General features: G+C 35.4%; 2 protein-coding genes across 4 annotated transcripts; both read right to left on the reverse strand.

Moving 5' to 3' along the window:
* Positions 1–5938: 5938 nt before the first annotated feature.
* LOC118046404 (putative clathrin assembly protein At2g01600) lies at positions 5939–12366 on the reverse strand. The gene is made up of 15 exons (XM_035055295.2): positions 11998–12366; positions 11823–11892; positions 11612–11709; positions 10797–10935; positions 10551–10678; positions 10040–10132; positions 9898–9948; positions 9372–9437; positions 9220–9285; positions 8975–9055; positions 8793–8873; positions 7633–7800; positions 7440–7521; positions 7197–7318; positions 5939–6553 (listed from the first exon to the last, which is right to left on the reverse strand). The coding sequence occupies exons 1-15, from the start codon at positions 12085–12087 to the stop codon at positions 6212–6214; spliced, it is 1677 nt and encodes a 558-aa protein (XP_034911186.1). The 5' UTR covers positions 12088–12366; the 3' UTR covers positions 5939–6211.
* Positions 12367–15008: 2642 nt separating this feature from the next.
* Positions 15009–24226, reverse strand: LOC118046401 (uncharacterized). Of its 3 annotated transcripts, XM_035055292.2 has the most exons (12): positions 24067–24226; positions 23737–23984; positions 22806–23156; positions 22496–22711; positions 21089–21741; positions 20206–20302; positions 20059–20112; positions 19860–19978; positions 18716–18906; positions 16665–18162; positions 16422–16552; positions 15009–15198 (listed from the first exon to the last, which is right to left on the reverse strand). In XM_035055292.2, the coding sequence occupies exons 2-10, from the start codon at positions 23965–23967 to the stop codon at positions 17519–17521; spliced, it is 2556 nt and encodes an 851-aa protein (XP_034911183.1). In that variant the 5' UTR covers positions 23968–23984; positions 24067–24226; the 3' UTR covers positions 15009–15198; positions 16422–16552; positions 16665–17518. The 3 variants fall into 3 exon arrangements, with proteins under 3 accessions (XP_034911183.1, XP_034911182.1, XP_073268142.1); XM_035055291.2 differs by having other exon boundaries at positions 23737–24217; XM_073412041.1 differs by lacking the exon at positions 24067–24226 and having other exon boundaries at positions 23513–23878.
* Positions 24227–24669: the final 443 nt, after the last annotated feature.

A 24669-nucleotide genomic window follows, 5' to 3' on the forward strand; every position in this document is an offset into this window, starting at 1 on the left:
TTCTACTTGACATTAAAAAAACTCTATGATGCTAAGTTGTAGCTTACTCAATAAAAAATGGATAGATATAAAAAGGAGATATATAGAAAATCACTTTCATATACAAAAATATTTTCACCTGCTTAATTTTTTTTTAATCTCCTTGTGTTTAATTCTTTTCTATTGAATAATTAGCGATGGTAGTTATAACAACACCATCAAATTTCTTTGATTCCTTTTGCATTATGTTAACTGTATTTTGTGTTTAATTAAGATATTTTTATGCAACACGAATACTCGACATTATTGTGATTTATAAATTTCTTTGTCGTCAGTTTTCATAAAAAACAATCACGTAACAGGTACTAATTCCTCTGTTTTGTGAATTAATCCTAATTATTACCGGATAGAATATAAACCATGTTTAAAAAAAAAAAAACTCCCGTTTTGATTTTAAATTAAGAAATCCAACTCTGATTAATTTTTTTTTGCGTTACCCCTCCAAATCACTTTTGCTTTAGTCATGTTTACACCAATAATACTCCCCGTGCTTCGATTTTGCTATATTTATCGAATCATCTTATTAAAAAAATAATTAATTTAAAATTTAAATTTTTATTAATATTATTTTAATACAAAAAAACACTTTAAAATGCTTGCAAACATTTCACCTAAAGATAACTGTGTTCCCTCCCCCTCTGCTCTTAGTTGCTTTTGTTCAAACATGTAGATTTCTGGTTGCCAGCTCAGAACTATTTTAGAGGAGTTTGAGTACGAAAGGTGTCCACAGTCCACACCCCTTTTTTGCAATTTTTTTAACCAGCTAACTTACGCAACTTTGAAATATCATATATGTGTGGGGAAAGGAAAAAAAAAAAAAACATTGGAGAACTTTTTTGCTGGTTTCATCCCTCTTTAAAGGTCGATCAACTCTGTCTTTCCCTTTTAACTTTAAAATTTTGACCAACAAGACAATATTCTAATCGCCATGAGAGTCACATTATATTTTTCAAAAGAGGAGCTAAAAATTCCTTCTTTCCATACCGTTTTGCAATTTAAAAAGGCTCCCTTCAATATCCAAATCATCATCCCCACCCCCAATATTTTGTTTGAATTTATTTTTCTAGAAAAAGGTCCATGCCAGTTTAAAAAATTGCTCACATATTTTGAAATTGGCATGGTATTGGCCCACATTATTTTCCAGGGTCCAAGATTACGTGCCTAATTCTGTAAAAACTTCAAATCTGATGTCTAGAGTAGAGGTAGGAACATAAGATTGATCAAATCAAAGGGAGAAATGTTGCTGGTGCCGACCAATGCCGCGGTCTCAATTAAATGGAGGGGCCATGATCCTCATGGCCTCGCGTGGTTGTAAAGATATCACCCAGAAAATAACAAAGTATTTAGCTTAGTCTTGTATGATAATTATACGCCCTTTTTCATTTCCAATCATGACCCTTTAACCTTAATTTTAAGCATTCAATTTAGCTGGTCAAGAAAAAGGGCCATTGCTATTTAGGTCATGGTCACAAAATTTTTTTTTCTATTTCTTTTTTTATTGTATAGTATACAAGAGCTTTTAAAGTGCTTAAACTGTTATTCGTAAAATTTTATTAATCAACATGTCACGTCATCTTCTAGTTTTAATGTGGATACTCATGAAAGGAAGGCTTGATATCGGTAATCAAACCTTGGTCTAGAAAGAGGGATCCGAATAATTAAAGGAGAAAATAAAGTTAAGAATACTATGGAATATAAATTTGTAATGTTTTTCAAAAAATGTAATCATATTGTTAAACTTCCATCTAAGTTTACGACTTTATTCGATGCTTAAAGGATTATAGAGCATGGTGATTGACGAAGAATGAGAGGTTTGTAGGGTTTGTTTAGAGTATAAGAAGGAAGCGAGGGCTACGAAATATGTGCATAAATTCCATTCTTCTTTCAAGGGCTTATAAAAAATGTGTTTTGTGCATATACCAGATACAAGTTCAAGAACATGATCTATATGGATTTTAGAATTTTGTTTTTCGGATAAATTCTTTATTTTTTAAAAAATAAAATTTTCTTACGTGGATAATCTTGATTACTTATCCATCATAAACACATTATTTGAAGAGCATAATAAATTCTTATTCCAAGATTTTCTTGTATTTTTTTCCTGCAATTATTTAGATCCTCTTCTAAATTAAAATTTAGCTACCCATTTTAAGCTTTCTTTTATAATCATCTACATCAAAGCTAGAATAAGATTTGACTCTACATATCAAGTTTTTATTTTTCTAATTATTCCCATTAAAACTAGAAAATTATGCTGCATATTAGTTAATAAAATTAAACTATAATTTATAAAATATCACTAGTTATAGCAGCGGTGGAGACAGAGAGCTGGCAAAGACCCAATTCCTGCAAAAAAATGTTTTTTTCAGCCCATTTCTTAATAATATTTATATTTTTAATAGTAAAACAATTGAATTCTTCACCAGAATAATTTTTCTAATTTGACTCCTTTTTTTTTTTTTTTTTTTTTTAACTCCGCCCTGTAACGTTACAGGTAAATGAAATTCTCAAGAGATGTAGTAAAATGGCAGTGCAAAGTATGCACGTGTATTTATTTATGGTGGATTAAGGTTTGAAAGGGCTGTGTAAGAGATGGATGACCGTAAGAAAGACATCATATTTTGTCGAGCTTCAAAGAAATCTATTTCAGTTGAAATAAGCTTTGATGATAGTTGAACTGTCAAATCTACACGGCCCGGTCTCCGGTTCTTCCTCCAGGGCACTGTTTTAATCTGCAAGGTTTTCGGATGGCTAATTTTGGTCTTTAGCATATTTTTTCAAAGATATCCGTGAAATAATATAATTGACAAAAAATAATTAAATAAAATAATTCATACATGTCACAATTAAAAAAATTATTTTTTATAGCTTATTGCTATTTAAAACATATAAGCAGGTGAGAGGAGAGACGAAAGATATAAAAAAAAAACTCTAGAAATAAATTAAAATCCTGATTATAATATTACTAATATTATAAAAAAAAATTAAATAAACGAATTCAAAAACATTAAGAAAAATCAACACCTGCGACTTGAAAATAAAGGATAAGCCACTTGTCTTTGAAAAAAAAGAAAAAAGAAGCGCTCTCGGGTCACTGTTAGTGACCTCATCTTATGTAGCGGTCAATTGGGTCCCTAATTTTAGTCGAAGCAAGCAGAGGCGTGATTCGGTGATGGTTTGGAGCGCCTGCGGAATTCAATTTCAAGGTCATGAGGTCACCTCTTTTCCCTGGATAGCTACTCCCCCAGCCTAGGTGGTACCGGACCTCTGGTTAGACAGAAGTGCCGTTTGGTAAAGGATTTGCACAACCTGCGTTTCCAAACATTGTCTTGAGAGCTGTTTGGAATTACAGTAATAATTTTTTTAAAAATAATTTTTTACTTAAAATAATTGTTTTTAGTTTTTTTTTTCAAATAACAACATATCAAAATCATTAAAATACATAAAAAAACGTTATTTTTTTTTCAAAACTAAAACACTTTTAAAAAATACATATAATCATAAGAAAAGAAGAAGTATCAAACACCTCCTAGTCTCCATTTAGTTCAAGGTGGCTGTCGACATTTTAGCTTTTTAGCTCAAAACGCTATCGGTAAGCTTTATATATGTTCGGTAAACTAAAATTTCTTTGTGGAGCATGCCCGAACCCCTCCATCAATCGGCAAAAGCGAAAGAACTCCATTTTCCGAGTCTTCATGCTTCTATATGCAATATCTTCATCATATGTGCTAAAGTGATTTTTTTCAATTATATCAAATGCATGTACAATATCTAATATATGCATTTTAAATTGTTTTCAATGCAAATTTATTTTTAAAATAATAATATCGAATGATACATCCCTCCTAAACTATTTGTTGTGATGATGCAGTAGCTCTTTTTGCAAAGAAACTAAGCAAACATAGAATTTTGCAAGATTCGGAAACTCTTACCATCCTTTAGACATCAAAAAGGTAGGTAGCATAAGAATATTAATTAGTACAATACATAGAAGCAAGAACCGAAGAATAAATTACTAGTTTTGTCGGTCCTAATTTTATTTTCTAAAATTAATTAAGTGTCCTAATCTATCTTTGATCTTCTTTCCCAGGGAAAAGGATCGAATGATTAACAACATAGGAAAGCAAATAATGACATGAAAAACAGCTGTGGATTTGTGATAAATAACAGGATACCACTAACCAAGAAAAGAAATGAGAAAAGAGGAAAAGAAGGTACAAGAGGAGGGAGAAATGAACAAAGGCAAATTCTGCAATATTTATATCAATGGGGGCTGGTATGCCGCGGTAATGATGGTGATTTGAGAGCGTTTGAAGAGGTGGGACATGGGTTCCTTCTCTTTTCCTATGCTTTATTATTGCCCCATGCATGTTTCTGCTTGCCTTACTCTCCTTTTGCTTTGTTGCTCTCCCCTTCTTTTGGCTTTGAAGAAAAACCCACTCTTCCCTCTCTCTCTCTCTCTCCCCCTCATGTACACATGTAGACACGCAGCCACATGCATGCTTGCCTCTGATTATGAAAAGTAATGCCTCTTGGCTTCAGATTTTTCTAGTTCCGTATATATAAAGCTGAAAGACAAATGTTTGCGAGATGAAACATTGTCTGTCCTGATTAAACATGTATTGCATTCGATCATTGGCTGACTCTTATGTTCTAATTCTTCTGTATGGGAAAAAAAAAAGCAAATGGAAATTAAGAGAAGTGGTATTTTAGTATGAAGATCTTCAAGACCATGTATAGACCTTTAGTTGCTAATAATGACCTAATCCTTGTTTATTTACATAATGCTAAAACGAGAGGATGGGGGATATAATTGTGACTTAGATGCACGTACCAGGATATCATCATATGAGCAGGGCCCCTGTCCACATAGATTCGAAATACGCATTGCACATTGCATGCTGCTTACTAAATATTAAAGGACGGGGATGATCATCTGCCTGCTCCAAAAGACGACGGTGAGGAGGCACTGTGCTGTAAACTTAAAGGTAAACAATCTCACTTTTTATATCATGTCCGGCAGGCTAATAATTTGAAGTTCCGAGCTGCTACTGTTTCATAACAGAACTTTCTCAGAGAAGTCATCTTGGGTAACACTCTCTCTTGCCGGCAGCCTTTTCATGGCAATAAGCACATTGAAACCTTTCACTTCCCCTCAATTGCCCGCGTGCTAAATCACAAGCTATCAATTAGCACGGCTTTAGGAACTGAGAATTTCCAAAGATGTACATTTTCATTATCCAATAAACTCTCTCATGAAAGAAGGAAGCCTTAACTTGGAAACCTGATGGTATAATCAATGAAATTACCATCTACTTCGGAGTTGACTTTAGGAACTTACTAGATGGGGCAGGCGAAAGATTTAACCTAAATCAATTTATCTATGGTAAATGCCCTATTTTGTGATTTGGACATCTATCCCATAAAAAAAAAACAACGAATTTGTGATTGCAAAACAGGAATGCAAAATAATATTAGGTATCCCACAAAACCTAAAGAAAAAGAGAGAAGGCCATTTGACCACCTTTGTTATGTATCTAGCTCAAAAAGAACATTGTATACCTCATCAGATGCTCTGCGAGACATAAGAAGCTCCATCCTGGCATGCGAATTCGTTTCTCAATCCATGCTTTCACAAATCCCAAATTCCTTTTCCCCTTCGGCCGATGGTTTCACAGAAGCTGCTGGAGCCCAGTGCGTGCTTGCATTCTTATCATCTCCTTTGCATCTCTAAGAGCTGAAGCCTTCAACTGACAACGGAACAGAACTCCATATGATTCCTAGTGTTGTCCTTATTCAGTGGTCTGTCTAACAACTTTTGTACCCGAGGTATCATTCAACATAACAAACAAACAATCACTATCGGATAAAAAAAGCCAGGTCAAAAGTCTACCGAGAATTCAACACAAAGTAATTATCAATATATCTACAATCATGCACAAGGGGAGAAATTACAAAAATTAATTGTGAGAAAATTGGGATCCGTATCAACTAGTTGTCAAATAATACACATCCACCACCTAACTTTTACAACCCAAACCAATGTAAGATCCATTCTTTGCACGCTTGTGGGTGTCAGTAAAAACCCTATCCCACACTTCTTCTCTCATTTCCAGGATGTAAACCGATGCACCATCTATATCACACTCCTCAAATCTCCAAAAACAAATGATTACAAAAGGCTTGTGCTTCCAAAGGGATTATTAGTCTCAGGATGGGCAGGAAATGCCCCAAACCCTGTTGTATCACCAAAAGGATTTGCATGGCTCGTCATCACATGTTGCTGCTGTGGCTGTGGGTAGGGAGATTGATATGGACTGAAAGGATTGTGCGGCTGTTGAGCCATTGCAGCCATTTGGACCGAAGGAGGAGGAGCAATGCTGTTTGACAAAGCAAATGGATCTTGTACCTCAAATGGATTAGGGGCTGGTGCACCATAAACAGGCTGCTGGGCAGCTCGATATGCTCCTTCATGGTATAAACTGTCCAGAGTGAGCGAGTCCAAGCCACCAGCCTGACATTCATAAAAAATAGACCCCGATAGTTTGAAGAGAACAACCAGTCAATATGCTTGCTATTCTTAAAACAATTTCAATCATATGCACAGATATTGTCAATAATGGAAACAAAAATACCAAGCATGGTTCTGAAAGTGTCTAGGCTCAGAGCTTCAGTTCCTCAGATTTAAGATCATTTTTTACGCAAGGCAGGCTTGAAACAAATCTTTGTCTGAAACACATTACATTATGCAAAACAACCCCAGCAAATACAAAAAAGCCTATTTGTCTGCACAAACATTTACACTCAACATGGGAACACATGCAGCATGTCTAAGTAGCTCCTTATGCATGGAAAATAAAGCCTCCAAACTCCTTGGCTCCTCAATTACTAACTGATGAAAACTTAATAGAAACTGAAAGAAAAGGGTATGCAGAGAAGCAATCATTTTCTACCTATCTGGTCTAAAACATTTTTCCTCGTCAATGCCGAATTATAATGGTTTTTTGTAACATTAACATTGTCAACATGCCTACTAGAACATAAACAGAAATAATTTTATCACCCTGCATTCTCATGATGGCTAACCAACAAAGAGAAAAGACCATGGACAATATATGCATGTATGGAAACGAAAAAAGAAAGAAAAGGCGGCCTACCAATTGCCTCTCATTAGTGGCAGAAATATTGCTGCTTGGAGTGGTGACCAGGGCAAGTTCCCATCCAGTAGGATCCAAATCTTTTGCTTGACCAGCAGCAGAATTGAATGTGGGTGCAGCATCTGTTAGATTAGGAGTTGCATATCCCAGGTTAACATAAGCAAGCAAGCAAGCCACCAGGAAGCATAGAAGTCACTAAAATGAAAGAGATCAGAAGAAAAAGAAGGGAACAAGTTTGGTTACTTGATTCAGATGGAACTATAGCCAGAGCCAAAGCATTGCTTTCCTCAATGGAAGATGCATCGAGAGCTGCATAATTCAATCCCTATAAAACACCAAAAAGGGAGAAACGGGGTGTTAAAAAAAAAGGAAGAAATAGGGTTAGTTCTCAGAAATTATCAATCAACATAAAGTTGACTGACAACTATAAGCTTACCAGCAAATCTCCAGTGTCTACGCTGTTCTGAGGAGGGGTTGTAGAAGCAGGAGGAGCAGTCTCAACATTGGAGACAGCAACATCATCTGAAGGGGGTGGCTCAAGCTCATCACCAGATGATTTGGCATCTTCTGAAGGACCTTCTTCTGGTCTGTAGGTCAATTGAAGCTGTTTGAAATGACCGCATATTAGTCCTATAACATTTAACCTCTAACAATGATATCCCTTATCAAGGAAGAATGAGCTCACACGCACACATCGCACAAGAAAGAGACCAGATAACTGAACATGCAGCACCATACATCCTTTTCTTCCACTTAGCCAAGTTGAGAGCTATTTTCTTAATTAGCCAAGTCAAGAACCATAATTCCTTTTTTGCAGCAACATCCTTGCTGTGGCCACATGACTCATTCATTTCCTCCCTATTTTGGCTCTTATAAAACCTCCAAAGAGAATTGAATAATGTGTCGTGGGTGATGTAATCGGGCTTCCATTACAAACAACCAAATCAATTACAGTGAGTTTCTCTCATCTTACCTCCACTGACATTCATTCCAGGAATTCACATTTTTTTCAATAAAATCTTTTTTTCTTCTATTATGGCAGGTGCAGCTCATCCAATCATGACATTTTATCTTCAGCCGTGCTTTCCTTATGATATGTTCTTTAACAGCCCAACATTCATATCCCATACTGAATAACAGGGCCTAGTATGACAGCTATTCCAACAAAATTCCATTTCACCATAATTAGCATGGACTGATCCATTGCAAACTAAAGGTACCCATCCAACTGATTATCAGATTATAATTCCAGCTACAACGTAGTATTAAATATCTTGCTCTTTGTGGTTAATCAATCCTGTGCACAATAAATGATCAAACCTCAGTATCTCTAAGACCTCTTTTCCAACATCAAATCCTCTCTCTATTTCCATGATTGGCTGAAAACTAGTCCACATACTCATCAAACTTGACCCATTATCCCACCTGACATTCTAACAAAAGAAGAGGCAACGGGTTGACAGCCAAAAATCCTGGGCTTACGAAGGCTAATCATATATTAAACCAGTAACAATATAACAAAAAAGACATTTGATATGAGGAACAAATCAGAAATTGAAAATGCATTGGACATTCTTGCATAGTAATGGCACTGACCAATGGCTCGTTTGGAACGGAAACAACTCTTGGTGCCTCTCTTATGTACTCTTCCATGGTTGTAAGAAAGGATTGTGGAGGCTGAAAAAGGTTGGAACAATAAAGTCGTAAACTAATGCAATTGGAAGGATGAAATAACTAAACCAGTGAAAACTCTAAACCTGCTTCATAGCATCAAATACCTCTCTCAAAACAGGAAACTGGAAATTCCTAGCAAGTTCCAATCCTTTGCATAGTTCATAGAAATCAGAAAGGTTACCAGCCTGCAGGAATAAACAAATTTTTTTCAGCAAAACACCATATCTAGCAATAAAAACTTTTTAGTTGTGGAGAGACTTCAGTCCTAAAATGAATGTTACAACATTAAGGATATATTAATGAAAAGTCCAGGAGTTGATAAAATGAAATAATTGATGGACAACATGACCTGTTGGCCGGCTCGTTTGTAGATATCAAGGGCTTTAATAGCTTCGTGTCTTGGCATCTCAAAAAACTGCAAAAAAAAATGAAAGATTTAATAACAAATGCAGACAAAACCAAATCCTTGCACAATGGCGAAAACTAAGAGCAATAGATTACCTTATCCACAAGATTGATGATCCCATCATTAACAGAACAGTATACTTTAAAGCTCTCTTTCAATACCTGAAAATTGCATATAGCAAAAAGGTCAGCAACCACTTCATAATACAAGAAAAGGAGGCATAAATGAAACATGTATCTTCCACAATTTAAATCTATCCTTTTGTCACTCAGTTGGCAGGTTAAAGGACATGGCCATATTAAGCGTGAAAACTCATGTAGAATTGCTGCAGTATAATAGGAGGATGTAAATAGGAGTTTTTAAAGTAGCAATTAAGTAGATTAGGGGAATAATTTATATAGTGACTTTTGTGCAGAGGCAAGCAAGAAAAGGAAGAATCAGATAGAACTACACTGAATTTTCCGCGATTCTTTTATTGCTATACGATACTTTAAAATAACTTGTGAACTTCATAAACCCAAAGCAATTAACGCGGTATAAATACAGAAAAGGCAAAATGGAAAATACAGAAACAAAATTCTTGTGCAAGACAAAAATTACAGCAGAGAGAGGCAGGCTTACCAGAGCCAGAGCATACTGTATAACATAATTTCCAACTGCTGCACCTTCTGGCTGTAAAAGAAATTTATATCAATTTTTATTCTACTTAACATTGCAGAGTGTTCAAATAACAGTTTACCAATGGATAGAAGAAGTTCCATACCCGACAGCCAACAAGACGATACAACAGCTGCTGTAAGGCAGGCAACTGTTCCAACAGTTCTTCACTGTCCAAGTCCCTAGTCCGGCTGTGGCCCTGCTTAAAATAGGCAAAAACCAATTAAATGCAACATTAAATATCAATGAAAGCCAGTCTCACCCAAATATTTCAGCAAGTCAATAACCAAATCAACAAGATTCCACATCAGCTTTAATAATTTGCTCCACATAGCATTACTGCACAGACTTAGCAGTTCTTTGTTCCAAAATATAAACAGAGAGAGAGAGAGAGGAAGAAAGAGTATGACCTTTGCAATTACGCACGCATTTTAACGAGATTGCAACTCTTTTTAAAGTAACAAAAAAATAATAAAAGATGCTGAATAGGGAAAGAGAGAAATTAATAGACGATGCTACTTTCAATAACTAGAGAATCTTGCTGTCTTCTATGTTCTGATATTTCCTCTATTTATTAGAAAAATAAGAATTGCTAATCCTGGGAAGTGGGAACTTACCTTATCCTGTCCTTGGCCAGGTCTTGGAAGACGCTCTGCTTCAATGTCATACTTCAGAATTTTGAAGCACTCAAGCCGTTCCTCCAAAAAAAGTGCATATGTACGCACCCAAGCAGAGCAATCCCAAGCTGAAGAAGAAGAAATATAATGAAAAAATAGAACTATAAAAGGTACTCAGTTCATGAAGAGCAGTTAGAGGCCACTGCTTGTGGCCTGAGAGAGAGAGAGAGAGCAGTATCAAGTTACCAATAGGACTTGAATCATCCTTGAAATTAGAAAGTTGGAGGATGTGTCCTCTTTGGGAAAAATTCAGAAGTTCTTCTCTGAAACTAGGATCGCCCTCTCTTAATAATCTATGGATCACAATCAGTATTTTCAAAGCTACCTGTTAAAAATGCAGCAGCAGTAAAAAGCATGATACAAGCATCTTCACCAAAAAAAAAAATTGGGGGGGGGGGGGGTGACAACAAATTCTAAACAACCAATTCCAAGAACTACACATAAAGTGCTCAAATAAAGGTGAAATATATCAGCGAGAAACATATGAACCACATCGAATAAAATTGAACTTTCAGCATCAAAGTTAGATAAGTGCACTAAGAAAAAACCGTAAATTATGTTGCATTGGATACAACAGTACATATAGCATGAGAATCTGAAAACAATGTAGTTAGGTAGCTTTGTGAAACCCAGAAAACACCGAAGAAAAGAAAAGCAAAAAATGCAAAGAAATTACAAATATCAAAACACAAGGGTAAATGCATGGTGAACTTCTAAGAATTTGATAGTTGAGTGCTGTAAAGCTGATATAGTATAATAACTACGAAATCTTACTACCAATAAATAAATGATAATGCCACTTACCCTGTGTAAATTAATAGTTTCTTATTAGAAAAACAGTAACTTTAAACAACTCCACGAACAAAAACTTTGTTGCATTGGATTGACAAATGCACATATCGATCAAGCCACATATCGATCAAGCCAAACCCCAATTCAAGAAAAAAAAATAAAAAATAAAATGAATTAAATCAACGAATGAATTAAGTCGAGATCTATACCGTCCAACTATGGGTTTTGGCCAATCGGCGGGAAAGAGCATGAATGCAATAAGCAACATCAGCTCGAGGCCGAATCGTTGACGTGGCAACCAAGATTTCTGTAACAAACAAATCATTAAAAAATAACTATCTGGAAAAAACACAAAATTGGAAGAGCCCATTAAATTAAAATCGAAGAGCGCGAGAGAGAGAAAGAAAGAGGAGTACTGACTTCTAAGATGGCGCTCTTTTGGAGGACAGTCGACGTGGTTAGTTGCTTTGACTACGGCCACATCCAAATCCTATTTTTTTTAAAAAAATAAAATCCATCAATCAATCTAAAAATAGAGAAAGAGAGAGATATTCGCTTAGATTTATAATAAAAAGGATGAGAAGGAGAGACGGACCGCATAATCACTATTGACATGAGCAAGACCGACTTTGGTGGAATCTTTGAGAGCGCCATAGGCTTTTCGCCATGTCTGAAGTGTACCCATTATCTTCGTTTACTTATTTTAATTTAAAATAGAGATCGATCAGATCTCCTTCCCTCTCTGTATCCAATCTAGCAATGATATAGGGACGTGGTGATCATGCCCTATTTCTCTCTCTTCTCCTTTTTATTTTCTGGAAGGGAAGAGAGGAGAGAGAGAGAGAGTTTGTTGGTGGAAATGTGGAATTGATCAACACGAGAGATTGGAGAGAGGAAAGAGAGGATGAAGGTATGTGCTGGTTTTTTTCTTTTCTGTTTTTTTTGGGGTTTCATAAATTAATAATTATTATTAAAAATATTTCCGGTCTGACTAAACTAAATATTCATGCTTTCTAGTTTCTTGGCTATGAGTTTTCCAGCCAGTGGCTGGCTGGCTCTTGGCGGGCCCCCTCGCACGGTGCGCCCTCATAATTGTTTGGTATTTCTTACTCTTAACTCCGCAAAAACGTTTTCTCCGAATAGGTACTTAAATTTTGAAAGTTCTCAATCAAGTCCCTCCAGCAAAAAGATAAGACTGCAAATAGCATCATTATTCCAGCATCAATTACGCAACCACTTTTGTTCCTGAAATATAAATTATTTTTCTTGTCAATATTTGATTAATTCTTGTTTGAAACAATCCATGAATGATAAAACTACAGTGGAGGACTTGTGGCTTGTGTGACTGGGAAAGAACAAGTTCCACCGTTGATCGCAGTACTGTCCCCATATAACATCTCTCTCCTTCTTCTCTTGTCAATGCCCAAATGAAAGGGTCAGCTGAATGGATGGATCAGATCGTTTTCCAAGCGACTAGCTTGGTAAACAACAACAACAACAACTGAGATCAATCTAACTTTTAATTTCACGTGACGATGGAGAAAGGAAACAGGAAGAGCAGAATTTGCCAGAAAAACTCTTCCATTAACAAGGAGCATGAGTAGAGAAACTCTTATCTTCACTTTGTATGGTAGTCGATGCATTTGGTGCAAAAGAAGAAAGAAAGTGCCAAAAAGAAAACCTTTACAAGAGTAAAGCACCTTTGTATCTAAAAGCAAATTAATGGAGGGAGAAAATACTGCTGAGTGGTTTGACCTAATGATATTGTGAGGATGTTGGGGGAGTGCGGTAGTAATCGAACCCAACTAATATCGGTGATATTAAGATTTTCATCTGTGCCTGTGGAGGGTCAACTTTTTGGGCGATTAAGGGGTCGACTTTCAGGCCTTTAATGGGCGGCGTTTGTTCATATCCTCCATTTAAAGTAGTCGTTGTTTTGGCAGGAGATTCTGTTTCTTCCCTTATAAATTTAAACATAATTAGTGTCTTTTTTTTCTGTACAGTTAACCGAGTAATTGTGTTTTCGTCTCTACTTTTTTTTTTTTTTTTATTATTATTATTAATTATACTCTCTCGAGTGCTTTTTACAGAGGTTTTACATCCCATATGGTATAATAAAAATCACTTGTAAAATAAGACTGTTACTATAGTAATTATTTTTTAAAATATTTTTTATTTAAAAAAATATTAAAAAATATTTTTATTATTTTTTAAAAATACTATTAAAACATAAAAATAAATAAAAATTGAGATAACTGTCGTATATCCCATGTATGTACGTAAATTTGGCACTCCACTCTGTTTTTTGTTATATCAATAGCAAATAAAGTTTTTGGCTTAAACGTCTCTGAAAGCAATTCCAATCATCTTGATATGAAAGCCAATCATTTTTTAATCATTAAATAATCAATTTCTTCCTAATTAGATTTCTTTTCAATTTAGAGTTAATTATTTTGTTACAAAAACATTAATTAATCATGACATCATTTTTCGCCCGGATAAATTAATCTCAGAAGCAACAAAGAATATGTTTATGATCAAGTTTAGTCACCACCTATAATAGAAATTTTTTACAAAAAAATAATTAAAAAGTAATCATATGTAAAGCTTTCAGTTAATATTAATTCAATTTATTTTCAAATAAAAAACGCTTTAAAAAATAACTTATAATATCAAACTAAGAGCATATTTTTTCTAAGAGCATCTTCAAGAAAAGTTCTTTTAAAAAAATAAAATAAAAAGAAAAGATAAAAACAATGGCTTCCATCCCTTATTTTTATAACTCCAATTAAAAAGTTATATTGGAGAATCAAAACAATATTTCTAAGTTAAAAGAGTATTTGTTGATAAAAATAGTTAAAAGTTTCTTTAATATATTTTTATGTAAAAAAGAGATTTTGATTGAAGTTATATTAGTTAGTTATTATAAAGAAATAGCTATATCAATATTAAATATATAAAAATATAATTGACTTTTCTAAATAGTTTTTTATCATTGGAGTATATATATGAAAAAATATTATATTTATACCACTCAAAAAATTATAATATCAATTTAACTCTTATAAATAGCTTATCTTTTTGGAGATATTCTAAGAAAATTAGTGTATTATTTGATACCGTGGTCCATCATGTTTTGAAAAAAAATTTAATTTTTTTAGTATTAAATTAATATATTTTTATAGTATTTTATTTTATTATTTTAATATACTGATATCAAAATTAATAAAAAAAATATTATTTTAATATAAAAAAAAGGTTTAAAAAACATCCTTGATACCCAAGAGTGTGTTTTCTTTTGGCAAACAGAAGTTGCAATCTCAGTAGGTATTACTACCCACTCACTGATATCTTAAATATTTTGATGACAGGAATTGCAAGATAAATTAAGACCAAGTAGCTAACATGTCCTTGGTTTCTTCCAACTTGCCCCAAACATGCAGCATAAAGCTATTTGCAGATACAATTCACCTGTTCAAACTCGTTCTGGCACTCTACATTATGGAATTTCAATGGCTTGATGCGCCTGCTTACCTGCAGGTTAGCCTTTAATTTTAGCTTTCCAAATTTAAATTGATTTATACACTGGCAGGAAAAGCTGGAAGGTTTGTGCACAACTCGGTAAAACTCTCAAACTAACATTGCAAGCACTGTGATCTCAACTGATATTTTTACATGAGCAGATCATCAAGAAATTGTGAGCTGAAAGGTAGCTTTATAACTCCAGAAGCCACAAAGACCATAAAAATATAAAGAGGTATAGCCCACTTAAAAGAGAACATTAAAATCCTTTTACCTGCAAAAGAATAACACAAGACAGCATCAGGCCAATCACATTAAGTTTTTGATTCAGTAGCAAATAGAAGGCAGATTCTTGGCTTCTAGTGAACTGGAGTTAAAAAAAAATGCAGAGATTTGTTTCCCAGGCAGGCTGTCATATGCTGCAAGGTTACATAAAATAGAAAGAACAGTTTATCTCAACTCAATATGGTATGCTTGTCATATAACTAAATTTTTTCGATCGACTCCATTGTTTTTAGAATCAGATGCAAGTGAAAAACTAGGTGTCTTTATCAAGGAAAGCACTCCAGTTAAATCCCAAAAGAGTTGAAAGGAAATGGAAGGGTGAAAACAGAAACAGAAGCTGGTGAATCTAGCTAAAAGTTGATCAGACCAGGTCCAGTGATCATACAGTTTGAGAGATACAACTATCCGCAAGCAATGAAAATAAAGCCCAGGTGACAACACCCATTTACATCAAACCGTACTACATTGTTCAACTGGCAAGCTCAAACATTCAGCTGGTGATAATCTCTTCAGCTTATAAGGTGTCAGGAGTGATTTTGTCGGTTGAAGCCAACGTAAAATGAGTACATAAATGACAAACTAATTACTAGACATGATATTCTATCGTGTCTCTAACAGCAGAAAAGTGTTAAAAGAAACAAATTTTGCAGACTTGAAATAAGCCCAACACGATTTTATTTTTGGAAGCTAATCCATTACGGGTAACGAAGGTATCCGGAGTTATTTGAGCATCCAAGCAAACCATTCCATGGGTATTTGCATCTCTTCCAGTCCAACAAGACACCAATATTGATCATTCAATTTCAGGGTGGCCAAGAAAAGAGGTTGTTGTGTGATGTGATTCAAAGTCTTGCTAAGTAGCCTCAAAATATTTGGTATGCTGTGAAACTGACAAGATCTGGAGGGATAGTTACTTCTTAATTAATTTCAATTATATGAAACATAGGATAGCCAATTGGTTCAATTCCAGATAAAACAAATTAATAGGGAAAACAACTATCAACCCTCTCTCAATCTGCAAACAAATGAATTTCTTCTGATTGCCATCTGAGCAATAGCAAATTATATCCCGTTTGTTGCTTGAAGTGTCCAAACCTTAAGTTATCTTGATCGAGAATCACATATAGAGAACTCATAGAAGGATAAGGTTCCCTCATTTCTTAGACCATAAAATATTAGAAAGAAAATTAAATGTAACAAGAAAAGAAGTACCATTGGAACGAAATTCTCCCTCAGTTTTGGTGGTAACCCACTCTCCAGTCTCTCGGAGCTTCTTCTCCACTGGTCCCTCCTCCATTAATCCAGACATCTTCTTCTTTTTCTTCTCGTTTTTCTCTTGGTCACTTATTACCATAAACATAAGAAATGGAAACACGAAAGCAGCAAACCCATCAATTTATGTCATCCATAGAAAGAAGAAAGCAAAGAGACACTAGTGTTGAGAAGGGAACATACATGGGTTTCTCATAGTCACGATAACTGCCAGCACCAATGACACGTTCAATATTCATAAGATTGAGCTGTTGTTGTAGCCTGTCTTGGACTCTTTTCTTTCTTGGTAGTGGTAGAGTAGTGGTGCTTTTGGTTCTGGTACTTGTTGTTGTCGTGGGAACTGGAACTGGAAGTGAAGGAGGTTTAGGATCAGTGTTGGATTGTGGGGATGGAGAGTTTGTGTTTCTGGGAAGAGAAGCAAACACTACAAGTGTTTTGGTTATGGAGTGGCAGGATAAGCAAGCCATGCCCCTGATGTTTTTGTGTCTCTGTTTGTTCCTCAGTGCCTGACTCTGTTAGAGATAAACAAAATTTTCAAAATTAAATTTATATTTATTTTATGTCACACTCAATGTTTCTTTACTATGTTCAGTAATTTATGCATATATTATAAATATATCATTTTCTTTATTTGTTTCTCTTGTTCGTAATTTTCTTTAATTTATTTAAACTTTAAAAATAGGTCCTTGTGGAGCCTGGGACTGGCAGGGAAGTGGGCTTATCTTTTTCTTTTTTCGCTGCAGTGGAAGTATCTTTCCAAATGCATACATCTCTTATCCGGATTAGAAACAAAATGCTGAAGTAACAAAGGTAGAGCTGCAAAATGGGAGAATAAGGAAATCAAGTTAAACTGCACTACGAATAGAGGCCTGGTATCACCAAAGCTTAACAAGATCCATCGAAGAAATGTCATCTTTGTAGATTCATAAATTTCATTAGGTGATTCTACAAGGGGTAAATTTTTATCAAGAGTCGTATACGCATTCAATTCTTTGCTACTGTCTCCCGGTAACTATGGACTTCAGATTTTTGTCTAATCATGTAGGTAAATTCCTCAGCAAATGCAAAGCTCGTTTCCATTGTGACCTTTCTGACAGAATAATTCTTCTTAAGGCTGGCACTGCCCCAGCAGCTATAATTGCAGCATGGTTTTCGCTGTCCATGCTCAGATTATATAGTATGGATAAGGCTGCTTCGACGGCCTTCTCACTTCCTCCCTCTATTAGTTCCACCAATGGAAATATCCCTCCTTCAGAAGCAACAGTTCGAGTGGCATCTACCATTCCCTCGGAAATTATCCTGTTGAGTTCTACAACTGCAGCTTCTTGTGCTTCTAGAGAGAAAGCAGATCTGATTTGCTCTATTAGTCTTGGTATCTTCTCGTAAAGGGTAACTTCCATGTCGATCGGATTCTCGAATTCCAGGATGGAAATTGGACCATACAAAGAGTCGATTTTAACAAGACAAGCAGCAACCCAATCTTTGTACCGAAGAGGAATGTTTGATTTCAGGATTTTATGGAGCAATTTAGTGAAATGGGCAGAGTTTATAGCACGCCGAAACTGCTCCAAATCAAGAAGTTTTGTGAGTAGCCGAGAAGCTGCAGATATAGCAAGACCAACTTCTTCAACTTGAATGGCGTGTATTTCTGTCTGCTGGCTCTCAGCATCAGATTCCAATTCTGCCAAAAATAAAATAACAAAAAAAATATCATAATCTGAAACAATACAATCAATGACAGATTACACAGCATACAGCAAAGTAAAAAAACGAAATGTGATCCATAACAATCAAAATGCGTCAATATTGTTAAGAGTTTCAATTAAACGCATTTTTTGTTACTGAAGAAACCAAGAACGTTTTGTAAACTCCCCCATACATGCAAGATTGGCAAGGTTCAGACAAAGTCTGGAATGTTTCTGAAGTTAAAGAAATAAAAGAAAGACAAAACTCGAAAGTACATACATGTTGATTTACTTTTACATTAATAAGAATCGTTATTTCCAACAGCTCATTTGTGCCTAACGCTATATTTTGTGGGTAAAAGCAGGAAAATCAAAGCAAGACACGAACCAAAAGATGTTAAATTCAGTTTTTAATATCTTGCGAAGTTTCAATCAAAACGAGATAATAAGCTCAACTTACACCAATTTGCAAGTTTCAAGCAATGTTTAAGAAAAAAACATATTTCAATGAAATTTTGTTTCTATTGCATAAACAATCATCTCACATACCATTCAATTCTACTTGTTGGAAGATAGCAAGCAGACTAGATTCAATATTCGCTGAGATGATTGTGTCCATGATTGACTCACTGATTACCACAAACTCAAGGACAGAAGCTACTTTTCTTTGTAGCTCTAAGGATGGATGCTTTAGCATATCAACTAGGCGAGCAACAACATCGAAGGCCAACACATCTTGTCTGCCAGATGTGAAGGTCAACACAAGTGTAAGCATGCTGATTGGTCATGCATGTAGTTAATCACATGATAGATCACTGCACTTGGCTCAACAAATGCATAAATTGTAGACCATTCACGGAAATCAAAATCCTATTTCCAGTTAACTCAAAAAATTTATCTTATTTCCAGTTGGCAACCTGTCTGGATATCATCTCCAAGGCTGACCTATTAGATATCCTATCTGCCAATTTCTGTTATATTTCCCAGGACAAATAAAGCGGCCTACGTATAAATAATTGAAAAGCCCACATTTTTTTGTAGAAGCTCCACCAAAGTATAGTTGTCATGGACCGTTATGACAATTATGCTCTCAAGAAAAAAAAAAAAAAAAAAAAAAACAATGCACAATGCACAACGTCAAGCATTTCAGGAGGCTGGGACTAAATAATAAAAGACACTCGGTAAAGCATGTGGCAACAGTTTATAACTCCGCACACGGAATGTCTGTGATCTGTATGCTGTGACAATGCTACAGGTTTATAACTTCCCACGGAGAATGTCTATGATCCATATGCCATGACAGTGGAAGAAAAGAGATCACAAGTTTGATCTTATGAGCATTTCAGATTGTAAAGGATGTTTTAATAACAATTGAGAACTTATTTCCTTCTCAAGAATAATTTGGAAAGCAAGAAAAACACTGGAGTAAATTTCAACCATAAAAAGAGCATGCTGAATTAATCTTGTCCAAAATCACTCAACAATGAGTAATGGAGATAAGCTTGCATTTTGCATCCCATTTCCACCAAGAAATTGGCAACCGTTACAACTTTGTGCACTTTACAGCAACGAACTGTGTTCATCACCCAAATAAAACATTTTTGCAAGGACAAGTAAGAAATGAATGATGAAGAAAAGACAAATATGATTTTGGGAAGAGCATAAAAAAACAGAAGATAAAAGAAAGGATTACCTGGTATTTGTTTTTGAATCTGGCATTTCATAAACTTTTCTAGTTGATTCAGTAGGATTATCATCGCCTCTTAATGCATCCACTTCCTTTTTAAATCCATTAACTGGTCCATCATAAAACTGCAACACATTAGGAAACCTGGTAAGCAAATGGAGAAATATAACCTTTCACAATATGTCGCAAGAAGCAGGCAACTGACCTTTGATTTCTTTTTTCTATTAGGGTCTAAGATTCGAGCCAGTAAATTCAGGGTCTGCATTACAGCATTTTTCACACCCAAAATAAGCAAATCATAATGATGTACATGAAATTTGGGGGCAATAATAAAATTAATATATATAACTACCTTTTCCATCATGCCATCAGACGTCTCTGAGTTCTTTAAGATTTTAAGTAAGGGAGCCATAACACCTTCTGCTTCGATTGTCTGACAAACCGCATTGCTGAATCAAAAAGATGCATATAAAAATAATAATTAGAAGTTGCATACACCAAGAAGATGACAGTAGCCATAAACGTAAGGTGTGAATAAAAAAAGGAATAAAATTGAACATGACATCGAGGATTCCCAGCTCGCAGCTTGAAAGTTACTTCCACCCGAAAAGGAGTTTGTTCTGACTTCCTAAGCAAGCGTATGAAACCCTAGACTAGACCAGATGACCATGCTGTTCAGACTTAACTGGTTTTAATTCTAGTTTTGTATAGCACTCATGTTTAATCTCTGATTCGGTATCAAATTTCCAAACTGCTGACATAGTTCAACTCAGTTTTACCAGTTCTCAGTCCAATTATTGAAGTGAAAAAAAACTGTTTTCTTACGACTCAAAAGAGCAGAAAACCATGGTATACTGCAATCCAAACAAGTGATTACGGGATATCGAGCTGTTAGAATGTATTAAAGGCTTATTCGGATGGTTCAAAGGATTTCTCAACCCTTTGTTTTTTTATGAAACAACAACCGCCATAGTCTCCCTGCCATAATCGGAGATTTTATCGAATGTGCAAGTCGCCCACAATCTTTCTATTTATTATACCTAGCACCAAGAAAGATCATGACTAAAACATGATGATAATGTCAAATCCATCTGGATATTGACCTTGCCAATAGTCTGACCTTTGACCTCATGATTCACGTGGAGCGACAGCATTGCCAAAGAACAAAAATGTTAGTTTCCAATGTTATCTGGGATGCAGAGACAGATTCAAAACATGGGAGGTAATGACAGCACCTGATAGATAACCTCTCCAAAGCACCAACAGCCGCAAATCTGATAGCATCATTGTTATGGTCCAAGAGCTGAATTAGATTCTTGACTGCTCCAGCTTCCTTAAATGAATTTCGCAAATGTTCATTGATAGATGCATCAGCAATCGACTCTGCAGCTCTGCAAATGGCTGACTCATCTTCAAGTTCAAGAATTAAAACCAATCGGGCCACACCATCCATCCATGGCAAAAGTGTAAATTTCCTATTTTTAGATAATTCATTTTGAGGCAATTTTGTGTCTTCCACTTCTATAGCCCCACTACGAGCAAGAAATTGTTGCTTAGACCGTCCAATTATTGCATTTATCTTAGCTTCCTCAAGGTTTGCGTTCTTGTCATCAATATTTAATCCGAGGAGCAATTCAGAAGCACCAAACCTTGAAGGACCTTTAGAAGTACGTTCAATTTTTGAACCATCAGGTAAGCTTGGCCATGAAAGCAAAGATGGAGTAAAGGATCTATATGCAGCTATGCCAACTAATGGTACAGGCACTAGACCTTCCTCTGTGACAAGGATTCTATAGTATTCATTCTTAGAAAGTTCAACCAGAGCATTTCTTGCTTCCTTCCTAATGACCTTGGATTCTTCTTCAACCGCAGATTTTAAGAAATCCGCCTGCAGTCAACACCAAAGGAGATTAGACTTCTTATTAGAATACTGGAAGCAAGCCTCAAATGAAGGGTACACTAGGATGTACTTTTGAGGGTGAATCGCTCCATAAAAGGCTTTTATATTACAGGGTTTCTTCATAACTTCACGCTTGACAGAAATAAGACACAAAAAGCCAGATTGGCAAATCCATCTATGTCATCTTCGGAAATTGCAAATGTCTTCATTGATGTGCAACAAACTCTTAAGAGCAGCACCATGAGGAAAGGAAACTATGTGGAACTTCTCACAAGTTAAGCACATTTGAGCAATGTAGTTTTCTTCTGGAGGGGCATGAACAGCCGATTCAACTTTAACAAAATTCAATCAGTCAAGAAGATGACATGAAAAAGTCTCTCCCATTTAGATCAGCACAAAATGCTTCAATGTGTCAGGACTTTGCCAACTAGATGACCACCACTGTGACTAAGATATGTTGAACAAGAAGGGAAAACAACTGTAATCACAAAATCGAACTTCTAACCAAAAGAAAATAGATCAACTACTTTTTATTGTTGCCCACTCAAAAAAATCTATTTCAAACTAATAAAAAGAAATGCAAAATAACCAATCAAAAGAGCCAGTCACATCCATTTTCAGACTTTTTTCGGTTGTAGAAGCTTTCCATTTTAAAAGGTAAATCACCACAGTTCGATGACATTAACCAACACCAAATTCAACTTTTATTCTTCCTGGTTTAAAAAAGTGACAGAACACTCACCAACTTAGGAACAACCCCAGCTTCAACCATGATCTTGTGGTTGGAGTGAGTCAATGTCAAATTTGCCAATACTCCTCCTGCTGCTTCCTTCACTCTCAAGTCCTCATCTTCCAGGGACTTAATCAGTAAAGGCAGGATATCAGGGTTAGCAATTTTCACCCTGAGCTTCTCATCCACAGACAAGTTCCAAAGAATACATAGACTTTGCTCCATAACCTGAAATATGTTTACACTCTGCCTCAGTGATCCAATTTCCAACACCCAAAGGTAAAACGAGAGAATTTCATTTGATGAAATAATTTTCTGATACCTCAGGAGTCAAAGAAGGTTGACTGAGCAGACCAGTTATCTCTTCTATTGCTCCACTTTCTGCTACCACGTCTCTGTATACATTAACTGAAGATATTGATCGTAGGAGGCCAGCAGCTGCTTCACATGCAGAACTAGATTCAGACTGAAGAAGGTTTACAGTGAGATTGATGCATCCCTGAAACTGCATGATGTTATCAATGCACTTCTTTCCTCCGAGCGAATATTGCCACAGTGCCACTATCGCCTGTTCTCTATCAAGAGGATCGTTATCTAGCCCAAGCATCCGAACAAACAAGGCCACATAGCTATCACCGAAACTAGATGAGCTACCTTTTGTTTCCTCAATCTTCTGAAATTAGAGAAAAGATGCATCACTGTTTAGCATGAAAAGAGGAACTTTAGCCATCCCCTGATTATTATAACCAAGTGCTAATTTATCGTGTTACCACTCAATCAAGCCGAAGGGTTTCCAGAAAGAAAATACAATAGAAACATAATAAAAGAATTGCAAATTCTAAAGAAAATACTAGAATCACAGTTGGCTTCTTCGGAAACTTTAGCTAGTTAAAGGGATAGGTAAATGACCAGGAATTTATCGTAAAACACTACTGATAAGGGCTCCCTATTTTATTTTTTATTTTCGTTGGCTCCACGCTTACACGTACTTGATAGAATCAAAACGAAAAACAAAAAACAAATAGAAACCTATAAATTCTTGGCCAGAACTCCAAGATGCTGTCATCATTCATCACAAGCAAGAAAAACCATAAAGAAACACCATCAACATATCTGCACGGCCTAAATAAACATCAAGAAAACCATTGCTTGGAAAAGCTTCTTCGATCAATATACACGATGCATTGGCAGTGAGTAGACAGTGAGAACCAAACTTGGAAAACAAAAGGCAGCTTGGGAATCACAGAACTAGCCTTTTGCTGCGGACTGGCATCAATGGCACCACTTCCACCGCCATCACCGCAGACCCTGGTAAGCACTGTACGGTTGGAGCACAATTTGGGGTTGGAGTTAATATGAAAATGGGAAGAGAGCGATGATTTTCTTCTTGTGGGTCTGATAACTTCCAGGAGCGTATTGAAGGGAGTGTATAGGAGAGAAGGGAGGTTGAGATTGAGCTGAGCTGAGATTGTTGAAGCCATCATTTTTTTTCCGGCTAAAACTGTAAAAGAAAAGGAGAAAAAAAATCAGAGAGATGATAGTTTCGAGAGCGTTTAAGGGCTTATGTTGTCTGTATCATTTACCGGGTCTGAGTTCCTTAACTCAATCTTGAGAGGAAAAAAAGGTCCCATGCTCCCACATCAATTTAGCACCATACAGAGCGGCAAACAAAGAGAAAGTGTTGGTAGACTTCTTCTCAGAATCACCTCCTTTTTCCATTTTATTTTATAAATAAAATCTTATCAAATAGATTAAGTAAATAACTATGCGAGAAAATGTTGCGGTAGATAACTTTTTAGTATATCACACGGATCAAGACCTTTAAGTATTATTATTTTATTTTTATTAATGATAGGGAATAACCAATCCCCAAAGAATTTAATAAATTCTTTTAGACAACATCCTCAATTCCTCATATTTAAATTTAAAAAATTAAAAAAAAAACCGCTATTTACTATCAAAACAATTCATTAAAGTTAAATCAATAAATCTTAAATTCATGAAGTATTGTATGTTTTTTAAGAGTGAAAAATATTTTATTATTATTATTATTATTAATGTGGGTGTTCGGATTAATTTTAGTATATTTCTATTAATTTTATAGACTCTAAAATTAATAATTATATAAGTTTTTAATAGTCTTAAAATTTATAAAATTTAAATTAATAATTTTTAAAAATTAAATT

Source organism: Populus alba, chromosome 10 (assembly GCF_005239225.2).
Source record: "Populus alba chromosome 10, ASM523922v2, whole genome shotgun sequence".
Taxonomy (NCBI): domain Eukaryota; kingdom Viridiplantae; phylum Streptophyta; class Magnoliopsida; order Malpighiales; family Salicaceae; genus Populus; species Populus alba.